A 12519-nucleotide genomic window follows, 5' to 3' on the forward strand; every position below is an offset into this window, starting at 1 on the left:
AGCAAGAGTTCACAGTAGGGAGTCCACTGTACATGCCAAGTGCAAACCTACCTCCCAGGATATGACCAGCTCATGCCTGCGGCCGTTCCCTCCTCGAACATTGGCAGGGGCTACCGATGGTACTGCAGATACAGAAATAGTGCAACGTTATTGTGCTCTATGTCATTATTTTAAATGCTGAACTTTCTATTAACTAAAACCTGCATGTAAAAATAAAATGTGATAATGAATATTAATAACTCCTAATGCATATTAATAACTGACAAGGTTAGGTATCCTGAAAGACTAAATTAGTAAAGAAACAAAGTTTGAAACAGTTTTTAAAGTAGATAGATAGACAGACAGACAGACAGACAGACAGACAGACAGACAGACAGACAGACAGACAGACAGACAGACAGGTAGGTAGCTAGGTAGGTAGGTAGGTAGGTAGGTAGGTAGATAGATAGATAGATAGATAGATAGATAGATAGATAGATAGATAGATAGATAGATAGATAGATAGATAGATAGATAGATAGATAGATAGATAGATAGATAGATAGATAGATAGATAGATAGATAGATAGATAGATAGATTGTTAGAAACACTTTGCTAACATGTTTTAAGGATGACTTAGGACACTACTGACAATGTTTTTATATGCTGCTACAGTGTTTTGGGACATTTCACGCATGTTTCTTCCATTTATCACACTGCTAGTATAACAGACTGCTAGCATATTTTAACACACTGCTATCATTTTCAAGCATGCTTTTCAAAGTTCTAAGTTTAGAGCAAATACAACATGATTTTAGCATGTTTTCATACACTGTCAGCCTGTCTAAGATGTACAAGGCTAACATGTTTGTAACATGATTTCACACAATGCTAGTATAGCATTAGCATTCTTCTAGCATAATCATATAGGTAGAAACACTGTGCTTACATGTTTTCAAGGATGACTTAAGAGACTACTAACATTATTTGAACAATGTTAGCATATTTCAAACATGTTTCTTCCATGTTTTATCAAATTGCTAATATATTGTAGCACACTGCTACAATTTTCATTTTCTAGCATGGATTTACACACTGCTTAGCACAGTGATTGCCTGTTTCTATCAGGTTTAACAGTGCAATTATGTCTTTAACACAATAAACTCTCAGCACGTTTAGCATTTTAGGCTATTAGGGTTGTAGAATAATTCCCCACAATGCTAGCATGACATTAACAGTCTCTCTAACATCATCACATTGTTACAAACACTTTGCTAACATGTTTCAAGGATGACGTATAACACTACAAGCATTGCTTTAACATGCTCCTACAGTATTTTAGCACATTTCACGCATGTTTCTTCCATGCACTGCTTCTAAATAGTAGCACACTGCTAGCATGGTTTACACACTGTTAGCATGCTTAGCACAGCAATTGTCTGTTTATAGCAGGTTTTAATACACCGTTTACATTTCTTGAACACAAAACACTCTCAGCATGTTTAGCATAAGGCTAATATGGTTATAGTATGATTTTACACATTGATAGTATGAAATAAATGTGCTTATATTTTCAGACTGTTATAAGCATTGTGCTAACATGTTTCAAGGATGACTAAGGACACCACTAACATTAACATGCTTCTACCGTTCTGTACAACATTTTAAGCAGGTTTCTACCATGTTTTACTGCACTGCTAGTATAACTCACTGTTAGCATGGTTTATCAGACTGCTATCATTTTCTAGCGTGGTTTACACATTGCTAAAATGCTTGACACAATGATTGCATGTTTCGAGCGTGTTTTAACATAGTGTTAACATGTCACTAACACAACACAGTTTAGCACAAGGCTAGCATGCTAATGGGACATTGACGTGCTTCTATCATCATTACACTGATAGAAACACTATGCTAATATGTTTCAAGCATGACTTGGAACAGTAAGATTGTTTAAACATCCTGCTACTATGTTTTAGCACAAGCATGTTTCGATATCTACAATGTTTTACCCAACACAATCTCACAGCAATTCGTACCTTTTTGATTTAGTAGCTAATTCGTATGAATTCATACGATCTCATTTGTACAATTTAGTACGATTTAATCATCACCCAGTGATGGTTGGGTTTAGGGTTGGGGTTGGGTGCCACGCCTCCTTTTTAAAATCGTACATTTTCATACAACTGAACTCGTACGAATTCGTATGAATTAGCCACTAAACTGACAAAAAAACGTAAAATACTTACGTTTTCTCATGAGATCATTCTGGTTTTACCACACTGCTAGTATCAACTGCCAGTTTTGCACATAACTGCTAATATATCCTATTTCTAGTAATTGCTTCTTTTATAACTGTTCTGTTATTACAACAATTATTGTATGTATGTAAATATACTATGCGAAGATTCGTCGCAAATAAATCACAGATAAAAACAACAGTGTACCAGTTTGGGTCGACACAAGGGAGAATAAACAATGACAGAACCTTTCCTTTAATGAGCGGTGTCAAACAACGACAACCGCAATAATTCAGTCTGCTTTAAACAATGACAAAAGACGAGCTGTCATTATATTCGTATACTGGGACATTCTGTGGCTGCGTAATGGAGCAGGCCTGCTGAATGTTTTTTGAACCAAAGCGTGTTGAAGCGAGGGTTTTGTTCTCCATAAATAGAGAATTCTGCAGCCTCTTTGCCTGAGGGCACAAGTGCCTTTCTGCTTCAGCTCAAACGCACAAAAAAAAACTTGTTTAAATTCATGTAAGCGGCTTATTTTCCACTTCTCCTCCAATTAAAATGGAACCAGGGTCACCCTGGATAGTCAAGCGGGTGACTGCAGTCGTAAAAATGTGTTACAACACGCAGTCACACGATCCCCCGAGCAGAGGATAAACGAAGCTGTTTGAGAGGAAACTGTTTGTTTATTTAGATTTCTGTTGTGTTGGAGGACACATTCACGGGTGAGTGAACTAAAGACAGATATACCTGCTTCTTTAGTGCGCACCGCTCTGGATGGGGGGCTCGGGTCGCCTGTGCCTATGCTGTTTGTGGCCACCACCCGAAACTCATACTCCACCCAGGGGTTGAGATCCACTGCCATGGCTGACTCCATGCTTCCTGTCACCGGGTCTGGATCTGAGTGGGAGTAAAAATAGTGGTTAAAAAGGATGAAATCAATACAGCTTTATAACAGAGGCAAAGATTTGATGTCTGTTGAGAGTAAGTCCTGATAGACTCTAAGCTTTTTGAAGTAATTTGAAGTGATACTGTACAGTATGCTTGAGCTAAAAATACACCTACATGGTATGTTTGTGATATTCATATACATACATTAAGTACACAGATGGGTGACAATTAAAAAAGAAATTTTTTGCACAATGTTTTACTGAATAAAACTGTGTTAACATAAATAAAACAACATTCATTTTGATCAAATAAAATGAAATCGCTGTAGTTATAGTAAAAATCAACCAATCAATCAATAAATACATTTACTACATAAAATTGTATCAAAAAGAAAATATAAAACATTGATGTTTTGTATATAAATGTGAAATAATAAAAAAATTTAATTAAATTAAATTAAATAAATAAAATTAAATGAAATCACTGTGGTAAACCACAGCTATGGTAAAAACAAACAAATGTACTATATAAAAATGTATTAAAATGAAAATGCAGCACCAATTTTTTTATTCATTTAGTTGAAAAATTGTAAAATAATAAAATAAAAAAAAAAATAAAACAAAACTAAACTTAATAAAATAAATCACTGCATAGCTATGGTAATAATAAATAAATTTACTACATAAAATTGTATTAAAATGTAAAAACAGCACCAATTCTTTTTTAATTAATTTAGTTGAAAAATTGTGAAATAATAAAATAAAATAGGTCCATATATGGTAATAAATAAATAAATAAATAAATAAATAAATACATACATATGTGTATATTATAAAATAAAAAAATAAAAATAAAATAAGATAGCTCCATAGCTATGGCAAAAAAAAAATATTTAAAATAAAATAAAAATAATTAGATAGCTATGTTAAAAATAAATGCATTTAAACAGAACAAAATCACTGCATGCCTATGGTAAAAATAAATACATTTCAGAACAGAAAAAGTCTCATGAAATGAGCAAAGAATTTAAATTGTTTTAATTTATGTACTGAAAAGTTTTATAGACAACAGAGATAGATTGCACTTTAAATGTGAGTTTACATATAATTACAGTTACAAATGTAAAAAGAATTAATAATAATATTGAATAATTTGATTATATGATTTATTTTTATAAATGAAAAAAAAAACATATGGAAAATATGGAGTAAAACAAGAAGTTACAAGTAGTGTAATTAATTAAAAGTATATTTATAATGAACATTTCTGTCTGTCTATCACAAATAAATGCATTCTGGGATTGAATAACGTGTTCAATTAGGCTGTTTTTTGGAACAGCCTAATACGAAGGCTGTTCCAATAAACAGGCAGCATTACTGTTTATTCTAGCGAAATGAGTGTTCTTTGTGGAAAATTCAATCCCAGAAATTTCCACAAAGAACACTCATTATTTATCTAGAATAAACACTAATGCTCCCTGTGTTTTGGAACAGCCTTCAAATTAGGAAGGCACTCACGATGCTCTCAGTGCTGTTTATGTAGGCAGCTCACTATGCTATGGAATGGAGCCAACATCTAGTTTTGTAATATAACAAATCGCTTTAGAACAATCTAAGAAATCAATGCTGATTTTTTTTTTTTTTAACGAGCAATGCAAAGCTTAATATTTCTAAAATAATGAGAAATACACATGCTTCTTACAAAAAGGGGCCATTTCAACACCAATACTGGTCCCAGAGGCATATATTATTGTACATAATAACAAATAATCTAAAAACCGGCCACTTTCTTAGGTACACGTCCAACTGCTCGTTAAAGAAAATTTCTAATCAGCCAATCACATGGCAGCAACTCAATGCACTTAGGCATGTAGACATGGTCAAGACGATCTGCTGCAGTTCAAACCAAGCATCCGAATGAGAAAGGAAGGTGATTTAAGTGGCTTTGACCGTGGCTTGGTTGTTGGTGCAAGACTGGTCTGGGTATTTCTGAAACATCTGGTCTACTGGGATTTTCATGCACAACCATCTCTTGGGTTTACAGAGAATGGTCCAAAAAATAGGAAATATCCAGTGAGCGGCAGTTCTGTGAGTGCAAAGCTTTGTTGATGCCAGATAGAAAGGGACCAGTAACCTTGAGGCGGATGGGCTACAGCAGCAGAAGACCACACTGTGTGCCATCTTGTTAGCTAAGAACAGGAAACTGAGGCTACAATTCACACAGGCTCATGAAAATTGGAGAATAGAAGATTGGAAAAACGTTGCCTGTTCTGATAAGTCTCTTCTACTGTGACATTCGGATGGTAGGGTCAGAATTTGATGTCAAGGACATGCCAGCAGGATAAAGTGCCATGTCATAAAGCGTGAATCATCTCAGACTGGATTCTTGAACATGACTATGAGTTGACTGTACTCAAATGGCCTCCACAGTCACCAGACCGTAATTAAATAGAGCTCCTTTGGGATTTTGTGGAAAGGGAGATTCACATCATGGATGTGCAGCCAACAAATCTGCAGCAACTGCGTGATGCTATCATGTCAATATGGACCAAAACATCTGAGGAATATTTCCAGTACCTTGTTGAATCTATGGGAGATTAAGGCAGTTCTGAAGGCAAAAGGGGGTCCAACCCGGTACTAGTAAGGTGTACCTAATAAAGTGGCCGGTGACATATAATTCAATAAAGCATTTTTTTAATGATCTTGCTATAAAAATATAGTTGCTTTTAATGTTATATACAAGTCTTTATGTACATATAAGTCATCAAAAATGATGACATTACATGCTGGACGACAGTATTATTGCATTTTAAAATGGGTCAAAAATATTAATTTAATATGCATTTAAAATATAATACATATTAATTTAATTGCAAATAACATTAATCTTAGTGTCTGTAAATATTAATTTTAGTTTGCACTTCTAAAGGATTAAAGGTATTCTTTTTATAGGTATTCTTAAACCCGCTCAATAGGCTTAGAGTTGGAGTTTCTCTGAGTAACTGAGCTTTAAATAAGAGATTGAGAGATGATTCCATTCCTTCTAGTGAATTTGTAATTTTGATTTCTTCACTCATGGTTTGCTCAGTCAATGCAAAAAAGTCAGCAGACACAGGCTGTGTTTGCCCAGAGGATTGGCTCCTCATTTCAGTCCAGACACACACTTGGCTGCGGACCAAACCTCTGGGCGATCTTCTGTCTACAGTTAACGGCTGTACATAACCTGTGGGACCACAGCTCTGCTCTAGGCGTGAGGCTGTGAGATGATAAACTCCCAGATGCTCTCCACAAAACTTCTCTCTTCCACCCTCCGGCTCACTCTGCCTTATTTCACTGTTGCTCTTTTTCAGCCTCTCTGTCCTTTTCTTATTTTATTCCTCTTTGACCATGCATGCCTCTGATTCCTTGACACTCACTGCTGTTGTTTGTCATTTTCACTGCAAATACAGTAAGTCCATCCATCAATACATTAACCCATCCATCCATCCATCCATCCATCCAACCATCCATCCATCCATCCATCCATCCATCCATCCATCCATCCATCCATCCATCCATCCATCCATCCATCCATCCATATTTCTGTCTGTTGTCTGTTTGTATGTACTGTTGGTTTATCCATCCATCTCTCCATCCATCCATCCACCCATCCATCCATCCATCCATATATCTGTCTGTTTGTCTTTCCATCCCTCCATCCAACCAACCAACCAACCAACCAACCAACCAACCAACCAACCCTTCTATTTATCCATCCATACACTCTATCACCCATCCATATCTCTGTCTGTCTTTCCATCCATCCAGCCATCCTCCCATTTATCTGTCCATCCATTCATCCATCCATCCATCCATCCATCCATTCATCAATCCCTTCTATTTATCCATCCATCCGTGCATACACCCTACCACCCATCCATATCTCTGTCTGTCTGTCTGTCTGTCTTTCCATCCATCCACCCACCCATCCATCCATCCATCCATCCATCCGTCCGTCCATCCATCCATCCATCCATCCATCCATACACCCTACCACCCATCCATATAGCTGTCTGTCTGTCTGTCTTTCCATCTTTCCATCCATCCATCCATCCATCCATCCATCCATCCATCCATCCATACACCTTACCACCCATCCATATCTATGTCTGTCTGTCTGTCTGTCTGTCTGTCTGTCTGTCTGTCTTTCCATCCATCCATCCATCCATCCATTTATCCATCCATCCATCCATCCATCCATCCATCTCTCAAAATATCCATCCATCCTCTTGACATTTAATGTATAAAAAATTTATTAACTTATGAATGAATAAAATATATCAATTAATTTGTCCGTTTGTCCATTCATTCACTTGTTTGTTCTATTATTCCTTCATCTAATTATCTACTAATCCATCTGTCAAACTTTGCCTTCTGAATCTGAATTAATATTCAGCAAGTATATTATAAGTAACTGGAATTAAATGACCTAAAAACAGTTAAAGTAACCCCTAACCCCTTATTTATTTACAGTAACTAGTTACTTAAGCCAACTAGTTACTATAACCAATTGCTCCCAACACTGGTCTGAACTCTATATCAAGTTACTGTAGAGCTGTAAAAGGTAAACCATGTTAAACAATGTTTTATCCCCAATGGTCTTTCTTGCTCGTGTCTCATCAAATCTGCTACAGAAAAAAGAATGACTTCTGTATGCTTTGTCAGCATGAATGGCCCTTTAGGCAGAATCTATTTCACGAAGAGGAGGCAGAGTAAAGATCATGAAGCGGTAACACTGTTTGAACACTCTAAAGTAAACATTTCCTCTTTCCCTCCTTCTTATCTGAATAGCTTCAGCACTTAAAGCATTGTGTGCACACTAATTGTGCCTTATCTCAGTTATTTGGACATATGTGGAACGTTTAAAGTGCAAAGAAACAATTCATCCTCATACAAGCGATATCATTGCAAAAAGTTTGCTATTATCCATAGCAGACTGCTAATGTTTGAACAGATGATGCAAAATGCTGTTGTCTTTGGATAATAGCTGATAATTAAATGTGATATTTCATTCAAGGTATATGGCAAGCCATTTTGACATTAATCTATATTATCAATTACATCTATTTTCATGTTACCAGTCCTTATTTTTTAGATTCTAGTATCTCTTCCTTTAAGGAATAGTACTTTTGTCTTACAAGTTACATCAAATCACTGCCCGTTAAGACAATCCCCTTTTCCTTTTCTTCAATGCATGCAGAACAATGCAGAATACCTCTTTTGCAGAAGTTTAAGGCTATCTTCCATTTTTGTTGCTCTTTGTTTCTGTGGATAGCGCATTCTCTCATTGAGTGTTTTATTTTTCTTCATTTTTTAAATCAGCATTTTTAACGGCTAATTGATTAAACTAAAAAGAAATGTGCATTTTTTAAATATAAATAACCCACATATTATTATTAATTATTATTATTTATTATTATTATTATTATTATTATTATTATTATTATTATTATTATTATTATTATTATTATTATTATTTATTAATATTATTTTTTTAAAGTAATGCATTACTTTACTTATTACTTAAAAAAGTAATATTATTATGTAACTTGCATTACCCTAGCACTGCAGGTACTTATTTTTCTCTATATTACTTCTTCTACATTATATTATTTCAAACTACTAAAATGTCAATAAAAGTCTCTTTGTTAAACTGAAGAGTTGAATTTTCAACATTAAAACTCAACAGAGCAGAGATCAAGCTTCCATAATGCAATTCACAACCGTAAGTAAACAAAAAACACAAAATAGAGAAACTGTTAATTAGCATATTGTTGTTGTTTTTTTACAGCGTAGCACAGAAAACCCAGATACAGCACTGAAACAAAAAGGTGGGATGAATGAATGATGACCATATTTCAATTAATTAACTATAAACTAATAGCTTATTAATTATTTTTTGTGTTGCAGCTGCTCTTCATTACTGTATTTAAAACAATGTGTCCATATTTTAACCTTCTGCTGACCTTCAAATTAGTTTGCCATTAGATTGCAGCTAGTGACATTTAAAAAAGGCATAACAGACATTTAATAGAGACCCACTGGGGTCCTTACAAACAGATGGGACGAAACAGCCACCGTCAGACCTTAAGTCTGCATTCACAGACATTGTTTGCAGTCGTACTGTATATGTTATGGGCAAAGATGTAGAATGGCATCTTTTATACCAGATATTAAAAGGATATTTGAGTATTTGAAGAGCCAGTGAGCATTAAATAAACCTTTATGCGACCTGAAGCAACTTCAATCTGCTGGTAGAATGTTTGGAATAACTTAGTTTTTCTTTTTATGTTGTTGGAAGTCTCTTGTGTTCACCAAGGCTACATTTGTTGGCATTTTTCCATCAATTGATAAAAATGTGATGTATTATTAGATAAAAAAAGAACTGCTTTCAGTTTGAATATGTTTTAGAATACAATTGTTCCTACAAAGTTTACAAGATACAGCGTTATTGTCATGTATCCTTCAAAAATCAATACGATAATAGACTTAATTAACAACAAGAACAACAAAAAAATTATAATAATAAAAAATATATGTATTATTGATTTTTTATTTTTTAAAGACTGAAATTCATCAATGGTGACACTAAAGAGATTGTATATATTTTACAAAATATTTGTAATTCATATAAATATATTTTCTTGTTAGAATTGTTTACTCTTCAAATATTCCAAAGGTGGACAGCTTAATTGATAGATTAAATAATGAATGAATGAAATAATGAATGAATGAATGAAAGTACAAACAAACGAACAAACAAAGAAACAAATGAACGAACAAATAAATGAACGAACAAATGAAAGAATGAACAAATGAATGATCAAATGAATAAATGAATAAATAAACTAATAAACAAACATACAAATGATTAAATGAATGGAAGAACGAATGAACAAACAAACAATTGAAATAATGGAAGAAACAAATGAATGTATTAATTAATTAATGAATGAACGAATAAACACATGAATGAATGAATGAATGAATGAATGAATGAATGAATGAATGAATGAATGAATGAATGAAGGAACGGACGGACAAACAAATAAAAGACAAACAAATGAATGAATTAATGAATGAATGAATGAATGAATGAATGAAAGAACACGCAAACAAACAAACAAATGAATGAGTGAATGAACAAAGGAACAAACAAAAGAAAGAAAGAAAGAATGAATAAATGAATGAATGAATGAATGAATGAATGAATGAATGAATAGAAAAACAAATGAAAGACGAATGAATGAATGAATGAATGAATGAATGAATGAATGAATGAATGAATGAATGAATGAAAAAAAGAACAAATGATAATAAATGAATGAAAGATGAAACACAAAAACAAACAAATAAACAAACAAACAATCAAACAAACAAATGAATGAATTAATGAACAAAGGAACAAACGAAAGAATAAATTAATGAAAGAATGAACAAACAAATAAATTAAGGAATATACAAACAAATGAATGACCAATAAAATCAACGAATAAATGAATAAGCAAATTAATGAACAAATGAACAAACAAATGAAGGAACAAACGAATGAAAAAAAAACAAATGAATGAATGAAAAAAAATTATTAATTACGAATAAACAAACAAATTAATGAACAAACAAGCAAATTAATAAACAAAGAAACAAATGAATGAATAAAAGAATGGATGAATGAATGAATGAATGAATGAATGAATGAATGAATGAATGAATGAATGAACGAACAAATGACCAAATGGATGAAACTAAGCTAAATTATTAATGCACTGTAAAAACCAACAAGTTGACTTTACTTAAAACAAGTGAATAAACTTTTAACTATTAAATTGACAACTTAGTTTTTATATAAGCACATAGTCAATTTTCTTACTAATTTAATGGAAGCAGGTTTACTCACTTTTTAAGTAAAGTCATCTAATCACTTTTTACTGTGTATTGAAGCAAAACAATTCAACAGAATCATGTGAGAACATACCATATTCTGCATATGATCCTCGTTGCATATCACTTGCATTGATTAAACACACAAACAAAACACACACCCACACACTCTTAAGTAAATGCATATGGAAGAAAAGTACCGGTTTTCACTGTCTGCCATCCCAGAGAGACAGGGCTCCGTGCTTGTACATTGTATGTGGTGATTGGACTGTGGTTGTCGACACCGTGGCTCCATGACAGTGTGGCGGTGCTGGCCGTGATCTCCTCTACAATCACCACTCCAGGAGGTCCAGGAGGCCCTGCAAACACAAGCCATCACTCAGTCAAACTGCACTAAATGATACGTGTGACAAACCTTCCTACTTATTATCCTTATGATTCATTGAACCAGTGTTTGATAACAGTATCAAGCCCTTATTCCTGGTTGATGCTCTGTCAAAGACTAGACTACGCAAGAGGTGTCACTCTTATAGCTCGGAATAGGGGGAAATGCAATGATGGATGTTCTAGCAAATAAAGCCCCGCCTTCTAGTAAAGGAGCCAATCGACAATCTATAAAAACTGACTATTCTCAGAGGGAGGGGGTGTGTCCAGATGTGTGTTATTTAAGACAGCTTCTGCAGCTTTATTTTTATGAACCCTCTGGGGTCTACAAATGCACCCACATATCAGTGAATACTTATATGATCATTATTACTATATCAAAAACATTAATTATTCATAATATTGCTATTAACAAATGCATAATTTATGTAAAATTTTCACAACTGGTAAATTTTTTTACATGTATTTTGAATGGTACAAAGGAGTTGATTACATCTATGTATTAGACAATAACACAATTAGGCAGCTTCACCTAAAGCCGCGGTCAAACTGCCCTTTGACTTCCATTCATACGCACCTGAATTCATCAGATCCCAAACGCAAGCTCATACGACACGACTTGGTGAACTGTGACCTGCGAAATTGCATCATGTGACTGAATGAGACCAATCGCAGATCAAAACACGACCTCTTTGGTCAAAAATGTAAAATATGAATCAATCGCTCACTTTTTTTTATGTCTAGTCATCTTGTTTAATCCCACCCTTTTTCGCAGCACCATTCGACGGAATTTTGCACTGTTCCTGTCAACGAACTCCAATAATGTCCAGCTACAAATCAACCGCCTTCAGATTGATGCGTTTTAACAGATTTAGAGGTTTTTTTACTATATTTTACATTAGGGTCAGGGTTAGGTTGTTTATTTTAATGGATATAAATTGATAGATGAGTAGAAGTCAGTCCAATACAGCAGCAGCTTTTTTTGCCATCTCCTGTAGGCCTTTCAGGTTCCTTTACTGAAGAAAAAGGCCCAAATACTCTGCAGTTGTAAAGAATAACAAACGCAATCTCACAGCAATTTGTAACTTTTTGATTTAGTGGCCAATTC

The 12519-nt window shown here is 34.1% G+C and overlaps 1 protein-coding gene across 8 annotated transcripts in view; it reads right to left on the reverse strand.

The window, feature by feature from the left end:
* The window catches only part of cntn5 (contactin 5), a 444657-nt gene that overhangs the window by 36511 nt on the left and 395627 nt on the right, over positions 1–12519 (reverse strand). For all 8 annotated transcript variants that reach the window (XM_087291634.1, XM_087291631.1, XM_087291630.1 and 5 more), the window contains 3 exon segments: positions 11228–11386; positions 2968–3117; positions 52–122 (listed from right to left, as the gene is read on the reverse strand). In XM_087291634.1, coding sequence (XP_087147760.1) covers positions 52–122; positions 2968–3117; positions 11228–11386 — 380 coding nt within the window.

The sequence above is a fragment of the Danio rerio genome, chromosome 18 (assembly GCF_052040795.2).
Source record: "Danio rerio strain M-AB ecotype USA chromosome 18, GRCz13ab, whole genome shotgun sequence".
Lineage (NCBI taxonomy): Eukaryota > Metazoa > Chordata > Actinopteri > Cypriniformes > Danionidae > Danio > Danio rerio.